Below are 24,825 nucleotides of genomic sequence, written 5' to 3' on the forward strand. Positions count from 1 at the left end.
CTAAAAGATTATGCGAAATCTTGTAGAGACTGACTGAACCCTCCTACGTTGTATTATCGAAATAGATATACACGTAGAGACATTGGCCGTTGCTTTATTAATAGACATGAACTTGCACACGTGTGCACTACATCATCTAACCCTAGGAGGACTTCGTTCGCTTTAAAATCCTTCGTATTAATTCGATTATGTCATGACATGAAGATTGGACTTCCTGGACCTAATGTCAATACATTAGGTGTTGTCTGTCTGTTAAATTAAAACTAGTAATTGTTCGATCAATATTTTTAACGGTATTTGAGAAAGATAGGATTACTAGTAGTGTTCTACGTGGGATTGAATTTACAGCGTTTTCTCGACTCGACCAGTTTAGCTTTTGAGATTGTAAAAATATAGATGCTTTCACTATTTAGGTACATAGCTGATAGCTAACATTACAAATATGCTGAGTAATGCCAGCCGTTATAGCGTCATCGATAGTCTGGTTAGAATAGATTTACATAATATTTTAAAAGCTCAAACGAGGCGCAAAAACGCGTCTCAATGAAAATAATTAATAATGCTCTCGGTATTGACAAAAAAACTGTACCTATCGCAAGTTCAAAATCGATGTACAGTACAATGCATATGATGCGATCCTCAATTACTGACTGACGCATTTCCGTTGTCCATTTCAAAATCGGAAGCAGACGAGCTTGCTAAGGCTTTTAAATGTGCACATCTGCTAACTATTCTACGCCCGTCCAATGCGATTCGTGACGTGTCGATAATTAATTTCGTTGACTCACACGAATTAGTAACACGGGCGACCTCGAAAATATCTCACTTCAAACAGGTTTAAAACGAACGTTTTCGCTAATCGTAAGTACTGAAGTTTTAGCCAATAAACGTCTCCTTAAACATAGGATATGTAAATCTCTTGTAATAAATGTTGTTGGTAATTTTCGGAGTTATGTTCCATTGCCAAGGCGGATGATTTACGACAGTGAGCCAGTGACGCTGAAATGCCTCCTACGCGGTTCTGAAATAATTCGTAAGAGAGAAAGGACCTTGATAGCAGACGTTTTAGATGCAAGCACCGATTTAATTCGACGTTACGTTTACGTTTTACGTAACTGTAAAATAAAGTTTCACAATTTAATTTCGAGATGGAATGTTGACCTAGAACTGCGAATTGCGCTCGTACATCTGCTTTGCCAATATTACAATTAAACCTAGTTTTGTGTTAAATGAACACAAATGCAACAAAAAATTACGTATGTTGGTTGAATATCTATAGTGGTATATATCAAACGTCGTTTGTAGTCTAAGTAGAACGACAATGAAAAGTATGTAAATGTATAGGCTTTTGTGTACAGTGATAAATATCTACAAGTGTATATCAGACGAGTCGAGTAGAGACTAGACAGATATCAGATGTACTGAAAGTCTGTTAAATTTGGATAGATTTTCCGATGACAGTGATCAGATCAAACGGGACTGCAGAATGATCGACATGTCGCCTGCACTTATACTATAATATGACGGTCACGAACTTCCACTGGAATGCAATGATATAATGCGACACAAATATCTGCAAATACTAATGACGATGTATATTGTAAATGGACTTCTGAATGATGAATGTGGACATCATGTTCATTACTCATTTCTATTTCGATGGACAGAATAATTTCGTGTTTTTCATGAAACTGCAACAGACTAAATGCCCCACACGGCGGCAAGGTCCATAAATTGAAGTAAACTTTAATGTGAAGAGTTGTAGAGCACTTTACTAAAATTGTAACTTAGCGTAGGTGCAGTTCACAGACAACTTGTGCAGTTTATGGATTCACTGAATCAGCGTCTTATTTAGTTATTATTATTGTTTAATGATGTTTTTTTAAGTAAACCTTTCCTATCCTATTTTAAATCTAGTGACTAGTCTAGGATTACTCGAGTTTTAGTTTTTTTTTTTAGTGATCATTAAAAGTCTGTAACTTCAACCAGCAGGCAAATGTAATTAGGAAAAAGGGGGTGTTCCCGTTTAAAAATACATGTCGCGTCATTAACTTTACCACAATCAGACGATCTGGGCTGTGCCAAATTGTATATTGGCTAGAAAGTACAATGTAAACGTGAGTTATAAATACATAGATGAATGAGGGATGTCGCAAAGTGTAAAACGACGCTGGCGCCGCTCCAAAGCCGATATTGTGCTGTTATGTCAGGCAGGACAGGAGATACTTTGAAATATCGTAATAAATATCGCACTTTACGTGTCTTCAATTTCAAACTGTCACGATTCTATTACAGAGTAGAGTTCTAACGTTTCAAAATCAAATACATAACTAACTACACTTTACCCGCGGCATCGGTCGCGTCAACCAGTCCAGTCTAAGAGTTGGTACTGAAATTTCTGTATATATTACTAAATTCCCAAATTAAATGGTGGTTTTTACCTGAGTTGTATGAAGAAGACTCATGCTTAATGTCCCTAGACTTAGCGGTTGAGATTTCGGGATTTTACATAGACGTTCATTATGTAGCACACTATCGAGGACTTCGCAATGTATTAACCATTATCACGAAAAACTCAAACACGGAAAGAAGTGGTAAGAAGAATATGTGTATTTTGGAAAAAGTAAGTACTTAGTGGTGTTTAAGAGACAAAGAAAGTAATGGGAATGACGGGACACACCTCTAGAAACCAAATGAAAAAAAAAAACATAGAATGGTACCACGAGACGAAAAGGTCTCAATGTGACAAAGTTGGGAAGATGATCTCAGACTACGAATAGCACAGAACTGTAGACGAATGGCTTTGGATAGAAGAAAGTGGAGAGCTTTAAAAGAAGCCTAGAGGTAAGCAAGGCGACTTTACTGATATGTACGTCGTAAAAACTTTTTCTTGTCGTTAAGTAATTATTATGTAGCGCAACTAGACTGAACATACAGTTACGGATACTACAGACGGCTATTTTATTCAACTTGAACTTCGAGCTACGTACAACTAAAAACAAAGCAAGTAGTTCGTGTCCACCAAAACGGTAAGAAAAGTCCAGAGGTCTCGCATATGATTCACCCAAGCACCTATTATTAGTTCCGTAATCGTACTTACTATAGCACGCCTGTCTTTTCATCTCATTAAATCATTAAGTCATGTTTAGCGATGATGGGGGTTGAATGACCTCACCGCCAACCATGCGTCACGAGCCTAGTGACTCAGGTGTCGCGGACAATGACGGGACATGATTGGAGGGCAAGGGTATGGAGTATGAAGGCCGTTAGACTTGAACTATACTGACTGATATGTATGGTTAAAGGCCGTGAATCGTTTCAACCGCCGTACAGCCTGCGGCACGAAAGATGCGCAGGCCAATCAGCTCGCTTGCCAACCCGCCCGCCCCGCGCTACCTGGTTTTGTTTTGTACTCCTATGCATTAACGGCTACTGCTAGATTTCGTGCCGCGTTCTTCTGTATCTTAGCGTTAGATAGATATCAAAACGTCGTATATGCATACACCAGGTGTCTGCAACCCCTGCGACGCCATTGGTCCATCCATCTGGTGGGAGGCATGCCATCGCTGCATTTTCCGGTTCGGTTCAATAATTGTATGTTAGTAGGTTTAGTACCTGACTGACTGTGACAATATGGAGGTAGGGACTTGATTAGTCTGGCTTGATCACCAATAGACTATTGGTGGTGGAAGAAGAGGCCTACATTATAGATGGATTACCCAAAGGTCTCCCCGATAATGAAGATTAAAATAACTTGGTGTTTAGAGCGGAGGGTCGAAAGTTATGCGTCAAAATCGATATTAGCTTATATGACGTACGTGATTTTGCCATGTCCCAAGCCTTGCGCCGAAGGTTCTCCCTTTTAGGGTCGGCCTTCGTTATTGTAGGGTCTGTCTTTTTTTTTTTTTTTATTCTACTGGATGGCAAACGAGCAAGTGGGTATGATAAAAGATCACCACCGCCCATAAACATCTGCAACACCAGGGGTATTGCAGATGCGTTGCTAACCTAGAGGCCTAGAGGATACCTCAAGTGCCAGTAATTTCACCGGCTGTCTTACTCTCCACGCCGAAACAACAGTGCAAGCACTGCTGCTTCACGGCAGGATTAGCGAGCAAGATGGTGGTAGCAATCCGGGCGGACCTTGCACAAGGTCCTACCACCCACCAATAAGTGTTAGTTATGACGCTTGACGAGAAAAAGTTCTCTTATTTCTCACCGAGGAAACTGAATCACGTTCCAGGGTGGAACGTTTTCATAATTAATTTCGCTATGATTTCTGTGGCAAACGTATAAAGGATGTCAACATCTGTAGCGGCGTTAGAGTAGGGCGCGATGGGGCATGGGGCGACCGCCCAGGGCGCCAGACTTAAAAGGGGAGCCTGAAGCCTTAACCTTCTAGAAAATTCCCAAAAGTTGGGGGCGCCTTGGAAATCTCGCCCAAGGCGCTGGAAGTGCTAAAACCGGCACTGGTCAACATAACATTAGTAGCAAAAAGGTCGTGACGTGATTTAGTTTCATCGACCGTTTGTACCTACCACTTCATGTTGACATTCCATACATCTGCCAAAGAAATCACAGCGAAATTGGTTATGAAAAAGGTTCCACCCTGGTACCTACGTAATTCAGTTTCCTTGACTGTCTGTACCTCTTGTTAAAATTGTAGGGGGTTTTTTAATCGCAACTACCTATATCAGACTATGCCATTAACTACCTACAAATAGGTAATCTACCGCTAATTGAAAGTTGATAAGTAGATCCCGTTCTAAGAAAGAATGTAAGTGTACTTGATATGGATAGCATGATAAGGGATTTCCCTTATCTAAATCGTTATTATGATTATTTTCATTTTTTTTTAGTGACAAGTGGGCCACTGCTGCTACACTCAAAATAGGTAAGTACTGGAATAGGAAATTCTAATAATGTTATTTTTGTCATTCATTTGCATGATTCGAGTTTTGACAAGAAAAAGTATTTTGTATGAATTTAATTTTTAATAAAACCCTTTTTCCTGACTGCACTTGTAATGTGATGTAAGTAATTCAATTCTATATAAAAAAAGGTAATTCAATCACTAGAAGTGGATGTAATTTGAATTGCAAGATTATTTGTAGTTAATATAAGTACAAACAAACACTGTTGAGTTGACCAAAAGCATGTAAAACAAATAGATAAAACCTCAATCCTATCAAGTAATATAATACTAGATGTGTTAAACTCTTAAAACAGCTTGAAATGCTAATCTGTTAATTACTAACTTTGCCTCTTTCTAATGATTAATTCATGAATTCACATGTTTTAATGGTGTGGATGGATATATATAAAATGGGTGTGGTGTGTGGATTTTTTGATTTACTGTCATTTGGTGCAAACGGAAAATGGACCACTCATAGATATATAAGTAAACACAGCTTTTAACAGGCATACTAGAAACACCTGGATGAGGTTCACCAGCTGTTTTTTTGATTTTATTTCAAAATTCTTTCTTCAATTAACATAATTCTCAGTGTTACTTGGTCCTTTATAAAGTAAATAAGTAAGTGGTGTTTATATTATAAGTTTTTTGTACTGATTTGTGGTGTGCAATAAAGAATATTTCGACTGTGACAACATACAGTATTGAAACTACAAAATACGTTATTTATAGGAGACCAATTTTTGCAGATTCAATTCTGTAAGTTGCTGCAGTCGATTTGTATTTGTGTGATGTGAGGGCTCAGGAGGATATGCAGCAGCAGGACATTTGGTGCCAAAATCATTTGCTTTATAGCCTCGCAATGTAACTTGCAAATCTAAAGTGGGCTTTACTCTGCACACTGGAGTATAGTCCCCTGCATTTATATTTGACAGAAAGGAGTGTGCACACAAATATATCTGACACATCCTACCAGGCCGAGAAAGAGTTTTTATCAGATATTTATTAATGCATAGTTTGTTGTGTCACATATTAATGCTGGTGCAAGCATTGTTACTTAGTATGATACACAGGTGCGATTAATGAACAACCTGTTACCTAATTCTGTGTTTTTGAAACCTTTTCAAGATGAAACCCCCTGCTTACCTCCTCTCAGTTATTTGTATTATCTTACTGTAGAGACATTGAATAATCACACACAATAACTGGGAGAGCATTTTAAAGACTGCGACCAAGGGGCATCCACAGATTGAAAAAAAAAAAAAATCTAATTCATGCTTTTCAGACAAATTTTCCTGTCCGCAATCTCTCTCTCTCTTCATGTAGCTCTCTAGCTTCAGGAGAACTGCGTAGAGCTGTTAGTGAAAGTATATTGTGCTGTGAAGACAACCCGCTGCATGATTTTAATTTTATTTAGGGGCTGTTTCACCATCCATTGATTAGTGTTAACCGGTTGTCTATTGGAACAAAACAAATACAGACGGCATCACACCTAACTGCCAGTTAACACAAATCAATGGATGGTGAAACAGCCCCTTAAACTACTATTTTAACCCAATGGTAAGTGAAGATGTGACAGCTCGAGCTCTCTGGTTCAGTAACAGCCTGCATGTGTGTGTATGTATCCACTATTTCAATGAGAAATGAAATTATTATTTACTAGTTTACATCCCGGGCATTATTGTACAATTAGTAATTTTTCATAAATTTGTGCCAATTTTTTGTGTACATCTGAAGGGGACCTGTGTCCAAGGGTAAACAGTATGAGTGAATGGAAGAGTGGATACAGTGGGTGTAAGAGTAAATGGGTTAAGCAATCTATAACACTAGACGTTGCTCTTAACTGCGTCTGCGTCTTGAGGGAATTTAGCTTTTTCTCGGGATAAGTAGTTAATATTATTCAAGGGAAGTGTAGCTTTCTTTAAGTGAAAGAATTAAGCATTTGGTTTAGTAGTACCTATATAGCATGGGTATGCTCTGGAACTAGATATACTCAATGGCACAAAATTTGGCCCACTACATACAAAATTACCTATTTCCGCATATACCTTTTTTGCAGTAGTATACAAATAACCTCTTTACTGGGTACAAATGCAACATTCAAGTGTTAATTGATGCGCCTGCTGCAATAAAACATTTGGGGGCTGTTTCACCACCCATTGATTGGTCTTAACTGACGGTTAAATGTGATGCTGTCTGTATTTGTTTTGTTTGAATAGATGGAGACGGCATCACATTTAACCGTCAGTTAAGGCTAATCAATGGGTACTGAAACAGCCCCTTAAGATAATTTGTTATTGATTAGCCAAAGAGAACTCAAGACAGTGACACTTAAACTCCAATTCAATAGAATCTGACAATCCTGTAGACACTTCCAGCCTACTAATATAAATACCGGGCTGTCTAAGGCTTTGTGATGTGACTATTATTCTTTTTTGATTCCTTTTAGATGATATTTGTCAAGACAGTGAAACTTAGATAGTCACTAATTGTAGTTCAAACAATATAAAAGGTTTTCAGCCCATCAAAATGAAGGTAGATTATAAATCATATTCATGTTAAGTTTACATGGTTATTTATACTCATGAATCAGACCAATGTCGATACATTAAGCTCAATGCAGCACAAATAAGGAAATATAGCATTGGCTAGTCAACCACAGCCTATAAATGTAGCACAAGTACATGACTCAGGTTTTTCTGATAAGATTCCACCTGTTCGTCATAATTCGACTAAAACGTTTATCGCGAACCAAAATTAGGACAATTGGAGCAGTATTACCGTAGTCTTCGTTAAGTTTTGTCAACCTTAAATCAGTAAGGAGTGGGAGAATTGAGTGTGCATCAGATTAGATATTGTATTAACATGGTACGATAATGCAACATGAATTACTCAGTAGTGACCTTGACACTGCCGAGAGCAATACCCTCGGGCTAGTTTCGACCGCCGCCCGACCCGAGCGGTCTATTCACCCGAAATAGACGTGAAATGTATGTGACAGTCGCCGCCAACAGCTATACCATATATGGTAAAACCGAATGCGATTGCGCGCCGATGCAAACCCTACTCAGTTCGATGCCCTCTGCACGCCACCGGCAACGCAAAATAACCTTGATAACACACCAAATGCGATATCCCCCAATGATTCACCCCCCTAAAACTCCCAAAATTCTACAGCTCTTCAAAAAAGGCGTTGCAGACTCGTAACCTTTCCAACATACGTGAAATCCAACACCGCTATTCCAAACCTAACATCCGACATCCACTTCGCCAGGCCCAGCTGGCGATTTCATCCAATTAATTAAAGCTAAAAACACAACACGTGGCATAAAAATCACTGAACGGTGACATTTATTTTCAAGAAAAGGCGTGCGAACTCTGCGGTGGTTCGTGCGAAATATGGCGGCACCGGTCACACAAGAATAAATTCAGTTGTAATTTCGGTGTCGTGGTAAGTTTTTCGAAGCACCCGCGATTTATTAACACAACACGGCCGTAAACACTGTAATTATTCTTTTCACTTACCATTTTTTGATGTTATTCACGTAAAAATTTCACCACTAACTTCACCGACACCACGACAACAGCGAGCGACCGGAACGACACTGATCCGCGCAGTTGGCTATCCGTTATTTTGCGACAGCCAAAGAACCAATGGGCGCATGTGTCAAACTGGTCAGTATAGTCAACACACTTTCCAATTAGATAAAAATAAGTATGTAATAATAAAAAAATATCGAATTCGACCTGTATTTATTATAATTAATTATTTATTTATTCGAAATTTCAATAGGCTTTTTAAATAGTTTTTAAGTGTCACTACTAGCGGACTTTATGATGCCAACTTCGCAACTCAACTAACGTCGCTGCTCTTGCGATAATAAATACTCGAATATAAATATATATCGATAAATAAGAGTCACATCAACAGGACGAGATAAGAATAAACCCCGCACTTTCAATGTAAGTGATAGAACTAAATTTCGTGCTACGCTACTCGACAAGTGAGTCACTGATTACGTTTACATTTTAGCCAATCACTATCCAGTATTCAACAAATGCCCATATATGGACAGACGGAAATAACTTCGAAGTCGCCATTTTTCGATTTGAAAATTTCGCGCCTTTTCAAATATTACTGTTTTTTTTTTTAATTTCGATCGTTATCCGATTATTATGATTGTGAATGGAATTTGAAAATCAGTTATTTTGTAGCACCTCAATAACATATTACCAGAGAGAGCAATAATAATGCAACTTTACAACCCCTTACCGCCCCCCTCTAGGCTTCCAGCGCCCTCAAGGGGGTGTTATCGCCCACTTTGGGAATGACTGGAATAAAGTTTGCGCTTTAACAATGAATATTACTCTAGTAATATTATGTTTATGGAATGAATCTTTAGTGCTCCTGTTACTATTTGTGTTATCTGTAATTTACTAAAAAGTTGTAAACCGCTTGTAAACAAAAAAGTATCAATGATGGCAAAAATCCAAACAAACAGTTAAAACAATAGTTGCAACCAAGTTGCAACGAACAATATGTTCTCTCTACTTTTATTTATAAAGGAAAAATAAAACATGTTTTACTTACCTACAATGTGTTTTCAATAAATTTATTTATACGAATAAGTATGATTATGTACATGTTCATTGTTATGTAACTAGTAACTACTTTTTATACATATTCCTTCAGTAAAAAAAAAAATACGAAAGCGGCATTGATTCCATATATCGTTACTGGCAATTATCTATTGATTCAGTGATTTTTCTCCAGTCTTCTTACGTTCTTATCTCTGACTGAACTGGTCCTTTTCATGCCTTTTGAAGTACAAAAAACGAATATGATAAAGAAGCGGACCAAGCGTTTTAAAATACTACTTTTTTAACATCTTGTTATCTTTATGGCAAATGGCATGAACAAATGCGAGCACCATTTCAATTAAAAAGTCAATATGGTTTCACAGTGGTTTCCAAAAACTAGGTAGGTACTATCCACTTGATGTATTCTTATGAACCTCTGCCCCGTGATTTTTAGATGCCGTATACTTACATACGTTTCAAAATGATGTAACATTCTCTCATTTACAAACGATTGGCCGCGACTTCGTCCGCGTAACAGTATGAAAAATAGTTTACGTCCTAAGACCTACCGAATATACACAAAAAAAAACATAAAAATCGGTTAAGCCGTTTCGGAGTTCGGTTACAAACACTGAGACTCGAGAATTTTATATATTAGATTATGGAACTTTGATCAAGGAATGAACATAGTCAGTTCCAACAGGCCTAAACTATAAAATTAAAAGCTTTTGTAAAAACAATATAACAACCACGCGATGTAAATGAGCAAAAACTCGAGCCTACAGAGACATGACATGTCCTCCAAACCATACCACCGGAGTGTTACATCTTTTGGGATTCTCCTTTCAAATTATACTTTTTAAATGTTAAGCATTGCCAACATATTTATGATACCTCTTATACATAGAATACAAGTTAGTCATAGTCATTTGGCCAGGGGACCCAGCCAGGGCTCTTCTCAAGAAAGCCATGGCGTGTGTCGAATCAGAGGCCTGTATTAGAAGCACTACAGAGTTTTCTAGATGCTGCCGCACCATTTTGGAGGGCGCTGTTCGTTCTATCCACGAACTGATGTCGGCAACTGTGTAAGCGGCTAAGCGGGATATATGCGTCTTCTTCTTGCAGATAGAGTCCGTTAATCTGAAACATTAATGAATAAATAATAAATTTATTAACTTTGATGTGGCTTCTGTTTTTGGCTAAGTCGCGTCCGACGTTCGAAGGTCGATTCAGAGGGGGGATTCAATTTTCGAATTCCGGAGTAGCCCCGCAGGAGAGCTGAGGGCCTACTCCGAAGTTCAAAAATCGAAGTTCGTACCGTACCGTCCCTCTCACTCTCGTATTAAATAGTATAAGTGTCAGAGGGACACGAACTTCGATTTTCTAATTTCGTAGAAGCCCCGCTGGCACGAATGGATTGAATGAGTGAAATTTGAATACACTTCACACAAACATGTTATATAGTGCCACGAGAGTTGAAGTGAATCATTACACGCACTGCTAAGTACATAAAGAACTAATTCCATAAAAAGATAATGAATGAAATGAACGAGTGAATGTCAAAATCCCGCTGCCCGTGACCTCAGCTCTGGTGGCACTACCTATACCAATCTTATTGGTTGTGTAATTTTCACAAAAAAACATTATAATTCGAAAACATGTGATTTCCCAGAGATAGAACACAGACACACACCAAATTTCGTCGACGCGATATGAACAAACGTCTTCATCATCGTCATATCAGCCGTAGGACAATAAATTATTAAATCAGGCCTCCCCAATAAATAAACGTAGGTATAAATAATAAAGTACAAGAATATCGTTTAAAGATCCCGCAACAGAGCGAGCAAGGCCGCGGCATAACTCTGTCAAATTAACTTTATTTGTGAACTATAAATACACAAAGAAAAATAATATACCTAGTGAGAATATAAAGCAAACAAAACAAACAAGTGTAGGTACGATAAAGCAAGTCATCTTAAAGATAATGAAACAACCTTTCTCAAGTACATTCATAGTTTTATAACTATATATGGTAAGTAATGTAGATGTCAATTTTTTTTGACAGAGGGCCTACTCCGAAATTCGTAAATCGAAGTTCGTATCGTACCGTCCCTCTTGCTCTGGTATTAAATAGTATAAGTAAGTGTCAGAGGAACCGAACGACAAGAAATTCGTTTCCGAATTTCGTAGTAGCCCTGGTCAAAGTCTAAGAACTTAAAGTCACTAAACTCGGCCGTCTAGACAGAGCAACGAAGAGGTGCGGTGCGGGGGAGAGGGGCGTGGCCCCGCGGGCGCCCCGTGCACTCCGACGTTCAGTGCGCGATGGTACTGGCTGCGAAGTGTCGCAATTTTTCGTGAATATAATTTAATAATTGTTCCGATACAGGAGTGGCCAATTTATTATAAATGCGTTGTACATGTGAAGTATACGGCTGTATGTCAACGTCGTACAGCCGTAATGATGGACAATTGAGATTCCATAAATTACGTAAAATAAAATCCCCCGGTCTGTCGATTAAGTGTACGTAATTACTACCTATTAAAAAAATTTTTCACGAGGAACTTTTAGACAATAAAGGGGATGCTACACGGTTGCCAACAAGCCTCCGACGGCGAGGCGCGGTGCGGGGCGGGGCGCGGCGCAGACTGTGAGCGGTTGCTTGCTAGGCGGCATTACCAAAAAGAAACAGAACGCCACCGCCGCGCGGCAATTCGCTTTTTAATTCCCGACAATTGCGACGTTTTTCATATTTTATTAAGTTCATGTTATTTCCACGCACACTCCAAATGTTTCCGATGGCGATGATACTCACTTCTCAATGGAATGCGCCGCCTCCGCCATCTTGTCTTCGACTTGTCTGTCCAGCTGCGCCTGCGACGACGCGCGCTCGCACAAACAAAACACGAGCGCGCGGTAACACTGCAGGTAGCACGGCCATCTGCAAAGTCAAAATCAAAATAGCTTTATTCAAATAATTTATTGAATCAGGCGTTACTTTGCGGAGGTCCATATCAATGAACTAAAAGAATTTCCTTGCTCACCCAACAACACCTGTCTAACAACTGGTAGCATGGTGTACGGTTGTGTCACTCTGAAGATGAGCTCTGGTTGAGTTCGAAACGCGTCAGTGTAGTGTGGTGGTGGTGATAGATGGGTTTGTGTGATTTGTGTGTGTTCTTACAGTGTGGAGGTGGAGGCACTGCATGAACACGCATATTTTGCATAAGCTTAGCTATCGTAAGGTCGCGGGTGAGCAAGGAAATTATTTTAGTTCATTAGCTTTATTCAATTTAGACTGTAAAAAGCACTCATGAACGTCAAATAAACTACGACCAAACTGTTAATTAACTTATAAAAGAACCGATTGAAGAACTAGAAACTTTAATCTGGTAACTCCGTAACCGCACGTGCGGAACAACTACGTCTGTGCGACTGCGACATGTGTTTTCATGTAGGTATAAATCTACCTAATCTCTATCAAACAGCACATGTAGGTATATTGTAAAACTGTTATATATTTGTAAGGTGTCAACTAGGTATGTTTTTTTAAATATATTTTGGATGCAGCTGAAAATCAGCGCTGTGATTCCTCTCTCTCCCTCCCTTTCGGCTATAAGTAATTAATACGTTATTGTGTACCTTGTTGTTTTATTTTGTTACTCCCTAGGTACCTACTGTCTTAAAGGGTACTGAAGCTGACTGAAGTAGCATGACGCATACCAATGTTTCCGAGAAAAAACGATGAGAAAGATTTATGTACTACACCTGTACCGTCATAAGTGTTATGGTGATTTTGAAAAACTCTGTTTCAAGAATTACCTGTCTTCTAAAATCTCCGCTCTTGCCACGAGCAAGCTATTCAGTACGGTCAGCGACCCTCGGTATAGCTTGAAGAAAGCCGGCCAGCTCACTGTGCACCTTATGCGTTTCGTGTTACAGCCCAAAATGCAGTGTATCAGGTGCTGCAGTTCGAAGATCGAATCCAGGAACTTATAGTCCAGAGTAATCTACGTAAAAAAACGAAATGTGTATCAGTTTTGTTAAAAAAAATTTTGCTGTCTATTTTAATGTAGATTTTTCTTGGTTATCTTACCCTTTTAGAAGCAAAGATAACTTCAGACAAAATCTCCAATCCATTCGTTAACAGATCGCAAGCGGCATCTTCCACTAGGATTTCCTTTTCTTCCCTAACAATTTTCTCTCCTTTTAGTTCCAAACTATACTCAAAATTGTCTTGAATCCAGTGCCTCAAGTTCTTCGATATCCTATACATTAGTTTGGACAGCGCGGCGCATTTCGGACCGATTATGTTTGCTTTTAAACATTGGGTGGACAAATATTTTGCTACTCTGTGGGACGTGAGGATTGTGGTTGCTGATTCGTCTTCTTTTAGGGTTTGAACGTCCTGAAATGATTTAAAAATTGATGGTTTGAAAAAGCTGTGGTAGGTTAGTAGTTTATTTAGTTTATAAATCACACTGTTTCTAGTGACACTAGCGCCAACTAACCTGACAGAAATCCTCATTCAAAGGCCCCAGATAACGATTCACGCCAATATTCTAGGTAAAGGTTAGTTTAAAAAGAACTCACCTTAATTGTTGCCAAGTTACTCAGGTCACCAACAAAATGCTTCCCAAAGCATTCAACAGAAGACAACTCCCATAAAAATTTCAAAGCCACTCCAATATTTTCCAAACAATTTTCGCTCATCCTCCCCTTTTGTCTATGGTCATGTACAATTAGTAAACGGTCTCTTAAGCTCCGCCATATTTGTAGAAATAGTTTGTCTTTGTCTTTGAATAAGTCATGGGTCTCTAGTTTTTTTATGTAGCGTAGCACAACGTTTAGAAGGTGGATGGAAGACTCGATGTGAGGGTTTTTAGATTCTGGGTTTTGAACGGTTTGTATCTAAAAGAAAATAACATTATTTGAAATTTTAGGCTTGGGATATTTTACAGTCGAGTTTATTAACTAGTGAGCAAAAATTTTATCAAAAATATATGAACACGACTCTATTGTTAACGGCGTAGAAGCGTGTTCAGATATTTATGATTGAATTTTTGCTCACAAGTTTATGAACTAAACTGTACCATATTTGTGGAGATAAGGTCCTCGTTTCACGTTGCTTTAGTTCATTCATAGAGTAAAAAAAATTTCACCCTGTGAACCGATTTTTTTTTATCTTAAAACACACAAGGTCAGGGATAAGTAAAATATGGAAAAAATATAATTGAAAGTTAAATTTTAGTTAGTAATGATATATTAATAAAAAAAAAAACATCATTTGGTACTCGGTTCCCAAATTGGTTAAAAGTAAAATAGCGATATTTGGTACTTACAGCATTTTGCATAAAGAATTCCAAACCAGACCAGAGACATTCCAAATTCTTAATTTCCCCTGTATCATTTGTTTCACAATATTTGGAAAGTGTGAGGGAATACGCTTCCATCGCGTTCAGTGCTGCCATCGTGTTGTCAGAAACAACCATGGAATCCTCTGGGTTGCCAGTTTGGTTGGCAAGTAAACTACTATTTCTACCAAAATCTATGTTTTTGAACGCATCCAGCATAGCTTTGTGAATTTTCTCTTGTAGATTCGCCAATATAGACCTGAAGGCGCTAGTAGTTATTGCTTTCTTTTCTTTAGCTATTATAGGCAGTATCAAACAGCTGATCTGAAATACTGGGTCACAGAAATACTCTATGCTCGAAGTATTTGTACTCGTTTGCTTCGCAAGAAGTATTTGGACGATATTTTTTACTATTGCACTGTCTGTTTTGACTTTTTTTACTCCAGTTTCTAAAGTGCTTTTTAACAGCAGGAGATTGTTAGATGTTTTTATCTTGAGTGTCAGGAGATCAATGACAGTTTTGTCTTCAAATGAAAATATGAAGTCCACTGGGAATATTTTGTACAAATCTGGATTTTTAGGGCTCAATTCGTATAAACTTTGCAGTATATTATCCACAATCCGTTTCAATTTCTTGCTTGAAGAATTCTTGACCAGCAATAGCACAAATAGAGATATCAATTGATATTTTTCCTCCAAATAGTAGATCGGCAGTTGTTTTAACACTTGTACACATTTAGACACATCAGTTTCTTCTGTGTGCATCCTAATTTGACTAAATAAATCTTTGACATCAACATTTTTTAAGAACAATGTCAAATCGAAATCTGTTTTAGTCATTGCTTTACTCAGAGCTTCTGTATTATCGAAACATTTTATAGTATTCTTCAATGTATCGATAACCAGTGCATTTAGGAGTATTCTGTTATTCAGGGCAGAATTTCGTTCTAAAACATCTGTATCTTCTTCATTAATACACAATTTTACTAGATGTTTAGCAAGTTGCTTCGCTTGTGACTTCTGAAGGTTGGCAAACACGATTTTCTTGATATAAATTTCATTTTCTAATACATCTGAGCTAGTTAGTTGCTTTATCAAATAGGATTTGTTGCTTGATTCGTTATCCTGCGATTGTGAGGCGAGTAACTCTGATGCTAGAACTTTACTGGCTACTAGGTGGTCCTGAAAATGTACCAATTAAACTGTTAATTTTTAAAAGTGGAACAATTTACTACAAAGCATTGTGTGTGCCGTTGAGGACCGGAGTCCGAAGAAATAGTTGAGAAACTTCGATGGAGCAACGCTGGTTGTCGGAATTCCTGTATTTGCTCACTAAAAGGCAATAGGAGTCGCTACAGCACTACATTGGAGTTCTTTTTATTATGTTTTCAGTGTAAAGACTTCACACTACTTTGTTTTCTGTATCGCTTACTATTTCTGGTGTACAATAAAGAGTAATTGTATTGTATTGTTATATTTTTTATTTTTGTATTGTCTCTTTACTGCTTTTGGTGATCAATAAAGAATATTTGTATTGTATTGAACACTATCAACCATTTTTCGAGGGGAGCGACGTGTATACGTACAACACACACCTACGCATTATCTATCTATCTACCTACAACGCACACTAATCCCTCATGGAGAATTAATTTTATTATATGAAATGAAATATTTTTTTATTCACAATGAACATATGGTTAGATTAGTTGCTAATTATTATACATAGTATATTGCTTCCCATGACATGTTCAGCCAAGTTAGGCATGTGAAAATCTGAGGTCGGTGATTTAATCACCCAGTCACAAGTAGGGTCTTTTGACTTGGTTAGTAATTATTACCTAATAAAATTGTGTTAAAATTGTATACTCAATACTTTATGTGTCACTCTCCGTTTTTTCACCTGCCATGGAAAAATGTTTTACAGATATTTACATTGGTTTATAACACAAAAATATCTTACCAATAGTACCCTGGCTTCATCTTTCACTTTCCCTGCCAGTGTTGCCCACTGTTCTCCACTCAAACAGGGTAAAATGGCATTAAAGTCGTAAATATCACATCCACTGTCAGTCCGCACGTCCACTTTAATGTTGCCATACTTCAGATTGAGACACTTCAGTCTCGAAAAACTTACACAAAGTTGCAGGAAGGATTTCATTAGAGGGGGGTTCTGAAATGATAAGAATAATATCAGTATATTTACACACACAACTTTATCCTGTTAAAATACTAACAATTGGATAGCTCTCTATCACATGGCGATGTGAAAAAACTAAGGTCATTTTTATTTCGCCTCTATGACTCCTAAGGAAAATGTCTACCAAATTTCAAGTCTCTAGCTTTAGAAGTTTAGGTTGTGTGTTGCCTATTGTCTGTGTGTATTCAGTTAATCAGTGTAGATTTAACTATTTGACATCAGTTACTTTGATTTTATTTCCAGATTTATCTTACTTTAGTTTGCCATAGGCGTTAAAGTTAAGATTTGCATGGAAAGTAACTTACATAGTTTAGTTTCAGCACACACTCTCCCAGTTTCTTTAAGCATTCATTCTCGAATTTTCGGTAAGAATTCCAAAAGTCCTCGGCAATATGGCGCGGGACCGTGTGGTCCGCCATTTTGCTGTTCTCGAAGAAACTTGACAAGATGGCCGACAGGACTTCACATAATGTTATGATAGATGGACCTGTAAAGTTATTTTTGTGTAGAAAAAACTCACAGATAAATAGATTCTTAGAAATAAATCATATTTAACAAAAATCTTAAAATTTTATGTGGTGGAAGGGGCATTAGCTGGAGTCACTATAACAGGAAGCCAAAACTCAAATGTTGGCAATGGCTATTGCTAGAGTTTGGTAGTTTTACTGATATTTTATGAGTAGATTAAAAAAAATCTGGTAGATGAGAACTCCTTGTGACACTTTTTTTTTGTTTGGCAATGGAACCCTATTTCATAACAAAAAATCACTTACTGACAAAACCTTCTTCCAGCATCATGAGGCAGTGTATTTCAAAGTCCTTTTGTAACGACACAAGCAGCTCACTGTTTTGTCTGAACATCAACTCTGAAGTCCATTTTCCATACATATCCACACATTCTTTGGGCATCACATCATTGCCTGTGATTATTTTACTTTTAATTTTCTCAGAGTCATCTTTTTTCTGAATCAAACCAAATTGCTCAGTGTTGCTAGCTTCTAAAATCAGCTTTACATTTGGTAGTATTTGAGTGATAAATGAAGTGCCTCGGCTAAGTTTGAATAAAGTTTGTAGCAGACATTTTAACATAGAAGTATATGTTTCCATGATGGCTGAGCTATTCTTTTTGGCTGCCATTATTGGTGGTAATATTTGGTCCATTTTTTGTTCAATTAGCATTGGATCTAATTTTAATGCTGTATTTATAATATTCATAGTAGTTTTATCTGGTTTCCCTTCTAACTTTAAAAGCCCCATCAACACTCCTTGTATGAACATGGAGAAGTTCTTTCTAGTTTCCGCTTTAGATATTTTTTCACCAAAAGTATCTGTTAGTCTGGTGGTGATGTCAACTTCATTTTGGAGCAATATTTTAAGCATTCTCAAAAATATGCTCCTTTTGATTTTGTCATTGTTTTCTTCGAAAATGATAGAAGGCATTGCACTGTTTGGAGTTAAGTAATTTTGTGGCATGTTCAATGAATTACTGACCATAATGTAGAAGGCGAAAATAAGTTGATTTTCGCCTTGGAAACAACTGACAAAAACATCCACAAAGTTGCATAGAAAATTGTGATCCTTAGTAGTGCGATTGCTTGGGAATTCAAAGAATGCACTCATAATTTTCAGTACAGACTGAATATTGTCTCCTTTTTCAGCAATCAAGTCATCAATATTGTCTTTTCTGATCAAAGTTTGTAAGAAGCTTACGAAGAAAGATTTTTTATTAACTGGAAACAGTATGTTTTGACAGACTTCTATGATAGAATTATGATTGTCAGTGTCTAATAAACCAAATATTGTCTCCAAATTCTTACCATCCAAGAACTTGATGATAAATTCCAATTTCTTCTTGGACTCTTTGTAGTGTTTAACAAGGTTTTTTAGTATTCTTTGAATGAGAGCATTTATTTTGGTTCGGTCTTCATTCTGTGTACTCAAAGTTTGCAGAAGTGTCACTGATATTATTAAATTTTCATCAATATGCTCAGTCACTTGTTTTGATATTTTTTCATTTTCAACAAAATCGAGGATTGATTGAACTTCTTCAAGTTTAAGTGGATTGCACTGAACAAATTCTGATACAATCTGAAAAAGTTTGAATGAAAAGTAAAAAATCTTATATGGCATGGCTAATATAAGTTACACACACACACACAAACATCATACCTGTATTCCCAAATGGGGTAGGCAGAGCACATGAAACATTACCCCTTCAGAGCCACTTTTAGCCAGTTTAGGTTTTAAGTTTGACAAAAACGGTACAATAGTGACAGGTTGCTAGCCTGTCGCCTACGGTATACCTTAACCTATATCCTCAGTTGCCTCTTACTACATCCACGGAAGAAATGGAGAGGTGTAATTCTAACCCGATACCACACGGGAATTACAATATAAATTAAAAACTATTTATTCTTACACAGAAGTAAAAAATCATGTAAATAAATAATAATTCAACAGTGAAAGGCTAATTGATCTAAGTAGTTTTTTGAGATATTGTGTTATATATCAACAGGATACAAGGTCTACTCTCTTACTTAGAATGAATTATTCTTTTCTTTAATATATACAAAAGCCAGAATATGCATCATCTTAATATTGAGGTGCAAAGTTAGGTAGATAAACATAGGTCTGCTATCACCAAAAAATTTTACAACCCACCCAGAAGCATCTTAGCACTATCCAGATTTATCCTAGTTTAGAGTTTGGTGCTTCTAGGCGGGCTGTTACGATTTTTTTTGAAAATCCATATAGATGGCAACCATAGGTGAAGGTTAAGAAGCCAACAAATTTAAACTATACCTGTATCAATTTGCTTTTTAAGTCACTACTCAGGCCATCACCAGCACTAAGCCAGCCGGTTATACTCTTCAGCTCCCCGCCATTGAGTTTATTGAGCTTCGTGAGACCGTTCAGCCATTCTGCGACAACTCTTTCCTTAGGAGCCGCTGGGAAGTAGTGAGAATGCACTACGTTTCTTGCTAAGCAAAGACGCTTCGGAAGTGCAGTTGTATCATCTTCTAGACGCCGTTTCAACTCTGTAATATGTATAAACACACTGATAAATCACTGTATTGTATGTAGATGCGATTTCACGTGCTTGTATCAAGTGGGAACATCGAAAATTTGATTTGTTTTTGGGGTTAATCTGTAAGTTTTATTCTAGTTAATTCTGTGTGAATGCTTACCGTTTAAAGGATTAAGTGACATTTTAACGTAGGTACGCTTAAATTAGTTGAACATTTGCTGATATTAAAGTGAATAAGTGCACAATTGATACAATATAAGAATTGAACACATGTATTTGACACACGTGCGCTTGTTGTTATGAGCGTTTCAATAGTGTATTAAAACCTTGTGTCACTTTTATTTTTTATGAATTAGAATTATTTTTATTTGCTATGCGCTCATTTTAACTATCAGTGTTAAATTATAGAAATATATTAAAAATAGTTTTTTATAAACAGTTACAAATCATTGTACTTTATGAGTGCTTCTTCCTACAAAAAGCACATTATATTTTTCACTTGCAGTATCAAAACGTTTATTGATAGTGTCAAAGTGACATATTATAATCATTGCCACATCATAAAACCCAACTGTTCCAGTTACGGATAAAACTATTTGAAATAAAATAAAAAAATCGCTCCGTCAATAATGTTTTAACTAAAAATGTAATGTAATGAGAGCTTATGAAAAGAAGGCAAGTGACGGAGATAAAGTTTTACTAGTTTGCCACTAGAATAGTTCTTTTTTTCTCTGTCTAACATAAGAAAAAAAATAGAATAAGTTAATAACATTTTATTTTTTTTAAATAAATATTTAAAAAGCCTGATTTTCGAAACTAACATTTTAATTAGGTTAAAGTCCGAGTGCTGGACACGCTAATGCCCAATAGACGACACCCTGCTGCCATCTCTATTGCTAGTGACATAAGATTAAAGATGCCAACTACCGGGACAGCGACAAGCACTCGTAATTTTAACTTACATAGCTAGCAGTTAACTACCTGCTTATATTGTAAAAAAGTATCACGAGACGAGAGTACCTACGCCTACATAAAAATGGATAGGTAGCAAGGATCTCGTGGAACTTGTATCTATGCCGGATATTATGATCCTTAATTCGCGTCCATGAACCGCTTTTAGCATTGTAAAGCTGCTTTTATGTTGAGAGTTAAACAGGCATTGTAAAAAGGGGTTAGCAGTTAATGAAGAACTCGTGTAAACAGGAGGCCAAGGTCTGGCCGGGAGTTTTATGCTTTTAACTTGCTTTTAAGTGTAATCCGGATAAAGAAAATCTGCAATTGTAGGTTAACTTAATATATTTATACGCCCTACATTTATTTGTAAAAAATTGTATACTTATCTTTATTGTACATAATACATATGAAAATAACAGTTAATAAAACCAATAGATAATAAAAAAATAAGTTGCAAGCCTGGGCGTAAAATTCGTCTCTTGCACAATTTTATTCTCTTTCCCAAAAAATCCGCCCTTATTCCTTAGAAGCAGAATGTGCAATGAGGGCTATCGTTTTTTGTCTCACTAGATGGCACACTGTTGCGTGAGGTTTTTAAGTATGGCCACGTATGGCTTTCAAAGTCTGTTGTGTGAAAATATTTATTTCAGCACTAATGAACAACGTTTTCGAATGCTTTTGTTGTCAAATCTATTGCCAAGAAGACAATATGTAACTGTAAGTATTATATAATTAATGAATATATTATATATAACTAATCATGAACAGCGGGATGTTTGGAAATACTTTATCCCGAATTGGCGAACTCTTACTTCAAATAGCGAATCTAAGAAGAAGCAGAAGTATTTAATGTTTCCCTGGTTTGATTTAAAGCTTCTCTTTTAGGTTTAAATAGTTAACTTCATTTTATTAGTTTAGTATACAATTCTTCGAAAATATATATAATATATATTCTTCTACTTTCTGCCTACACTCGGGCCGACATAGTTAATAGCCTTAACAATGTCACGCCTAATATATCTCTATACTCAGGCGCGACTCTCTTACTCTACTTGGCGCCCCAATTTTCGAGGACGCTATTCCCTCAATTATAAATTCGAAATTAATCAATTTCCATAACTCTTCTGACCTACTTTTCAAAATTAGCCCTCATATAGCAATTTACATTCTGCGGATGTGCCTGTTTTCACCAAAATTTTTATACATCTTACGTTGCTGCTCCGTTTGGAAATTTCCCAACTTGACCTCATCTAATGATATTGTTTTAAAAGAAACTACCTGCAAAATACTTAATATTTCACATACTCCAACAAGTTGGACCCAGGCGAAATTTACCGATCAAATACGGTGGACTATGGATTCGTACGACGTGGTTTTTATTTTACATTCTTTAGTAGGTAAGTATTCCTACTTGTTAAGTATTATGCATAGGTAAGTATTCCTAAAGTCTAAATTGAATAAAGATATTTTGACTTTGACTTTTTGTTCCAGGTATGAATTCAAAAATCGGCTCCCATTTCTATTTATTTATTTTCGGAGAACCAACAGCTTTAATTTACAGAGTAAACTTATTTTATAGTATCAATAAAGCCAATTATAGGATCTCACAAGTAGACACAAATTCTTAAATTTTAATTCGAATAAGAAACAACATGGCCGACCTTCATTTTACATCTTTATTTACCCGTATTATTTAGTTAATCCCATTCAATCAATCTAATGGACGCACACAATAAAAACGAAATGAAAAAGGTTGTCTTGAATATTTCTGAGATGAATTAAGATGGGCAATGAAAAATTCATGTTGCTAAGTGTGTTTTTACAAGCTTTTGTTTAGCTTGCAATTTTTGTATGGTAACAGTGGCGTAGAATGAACCATTTCGTTAAGAAATCTGGATAAGAGAAGCGAGAGTTAGATATGTACAAGGTGTTATAATTAAATATTTATAACTGAAAAACTGAAAGTAGTTTGTTCAGAATCGAAAGGAGGATCGATTGCACTAGGTATACTTTAAACAGGGTTGCGTTTTTTTGAAGTTGGTTAAAAAAACCTTCGACTGTAGGTATGTATTTTTTTTACTTTTTTAAATTCCGTTTATACTGTGCCCCGCCAAAAAGTATACAAATTCGACACGCTAGGCTAAATAAATGTTTTAGCGAAGTTGCATCGTACTATTTAGATAATTTGACTTGGGCCGTTTTTCTGTCAGCTTTGATTTTCATCAAATCTGATTGCAATGTATGACAATTGTAGCATTAGTAACTTTTATTTTATTAAATATGAGCCGTGGGAATCGAGTAGTTCCAGTGCCACGCTACTGGTATCTATTTAAGTAATTTATTATGAAGCAGTTTCGGATTCACAAAAGGGAGGTCTACTACAGACGCGGGTCATAGTTAGTTAATTCATATTGCAAGCTTGGGAGGAATCAACATGACGCTATAGGTGTATTCTGCGACCTTTCGAAAGCTTTGATTGTGTGGATCTGAATACTTTAATTTGTAGTTAAATTTTTATGGCATTCGTGGCCTCGCTTTAGAACTCATTAAATCTTACCTCACACAAGAAAGCAAAGGTAGCGATTAACGGAAATCGGTATCGGAGGATCTGTTGGTCGAAATGGGAGTGCCTCAAGGATCCATTCTTGCCCCATTCTGTATCTTATTTATGTAAATGACCTACTTATATGGTAAGCCAAAGTCGGGTTATAGTTATGTTTGCTGACGACACGTCTTTACTGTTCAAGGTTAGTAGAAAAGATACCGACTTCATTGAGCCCAATGAAACCCTGTCCGTGATATCCGCATGGTTTGCTGCCAATAATTTGTTACTAAATCCTAAAAACTAAATGTATTAAATTCTCGTTGATAAATTCATCTAGCTCGAATTCAGTTTTCTAATATAAAGTTAATGGTTCAAACTATTGAATTTGTAAATTCACAGTATTTTTAGGAATAACGCTCGATTCTAAACTACAGTGGGGACCTCACGTCACAGCAATCGCGGGTAGATTGAGCTCTGCTGCTTTTGCAGTTTGGAAAATACGGCAGCTAACCGATGTGGCGACGGCACGGTTTGGTGTATTTTGCTTACTTTAATAGCATTATTTCGTACGGCCTATTTTATGGGGATCTGCTGCAGACATTGAGTCAATTTTATCTTACAAAAGAGAGCAATTAGAGCAATTTATAATTTGAAGACGCGTGAAATCTTTAAGATCTTTTTTTAAGGAAACAGATATCCTAACCCTGCCGTCGCTTTATGTTTTTTGAAATAATCATGTATGTTAGGAAGAACATATGTGATTTTCCCACTAACGTCGATAAGCCAAAGGCTACTAGAAACACAGGGAAGCTTAAAGTTCCATCTTACAGACTGGCTAAAACCAAAAAGTCTTTTCTGGGGAAATACGTTTTTATAATAAATTCCCAAAAATATTACAAATGAAACGGATACAAAATTCAGATCTATTGTAAGAAGACATTAATATCAAAGGCGTATTATAAAGTTAAGATTATATCATGGACAGGGATATTGGAAATAATTCCGACCGCATTAGCGATCCCTTCAAATAGCGAACCTACTGTGTTAAAAATAAAGTTGTGTTAAATACTTGTGATGTATAATCATTTTAATAATATTGTAAATCTGTTTTAAAAAAAATATATACCTCGTTGAGTTTCTTGCCGGATTCTTCTCAGCAGAGGTTTTTCCGAACCGGTGGTAGAATTTTTTTACCGACTTCAAAAAAAGGAGGAGGTTATCAATTTCGTTGTATCTTTTTTTTTTTT

At 36.7% G+C, this 24,825-nt stretch overlaps 2 protein-coding genes across 2 annotated transcripts in view; one reads left to right on the forward strand and one right to left on the reverse strand.

The window, feature by feature from the left end:
• The window catches only part of LOC141444135 (uncharacterized), a 75,239-nt gene that overhangs the window by 14,621 nt on the left and 35,793 nt on the right, over positions 1 to 24,825 (forward strand). The window lies entirely within an intron of this gene.
• On the reverse strand, positions 9,504 to 20,472 carry LOC141444161 (uncharacterized). Its single transcript, XM_074109613.1, has 11 exons — positions 20,240 to 20,472; positions 19,854 to 20,089; positions 17,825 to 19,139; positions 17,357 to 17,538; positions 16,815 to 17,024; positions 14,840 to 16,033; positions 14,091 to 14,408; positions 13,594 to 13,905; positions 13,320 to 13,507; positions 12,313 to 12,438; positions 9,504 to 10,636 (listed from the first exon to the last, which is right to left on the reverse strand). Exons 1-11 carry the CDS (start codon positions 20,259 to 20,261, stop codon positions 10,363 to 10,365), a joined length of 4,377 nt encoding a protein of 1,458 aa, XP_073965714.1. The 5' UTR covers positions 20,262 to 20,472; the 3' UTR covers positions 9,504 to 10,362.

The sequence above is a fragment of the Choristoneura fumiferana genome, chromosome 29, assembly GCF_025370935.1.
Source record: "Choristoneura fumiferana chromosome 29, NRCan_CFum_1, whole genome shotgun sequence".
NCBI lineage: Eukaryota > Metazoa > Arthropoda > Insecta > Lepidoptera > Tortricidae > Choristoneura > Choristoneura fumiferana.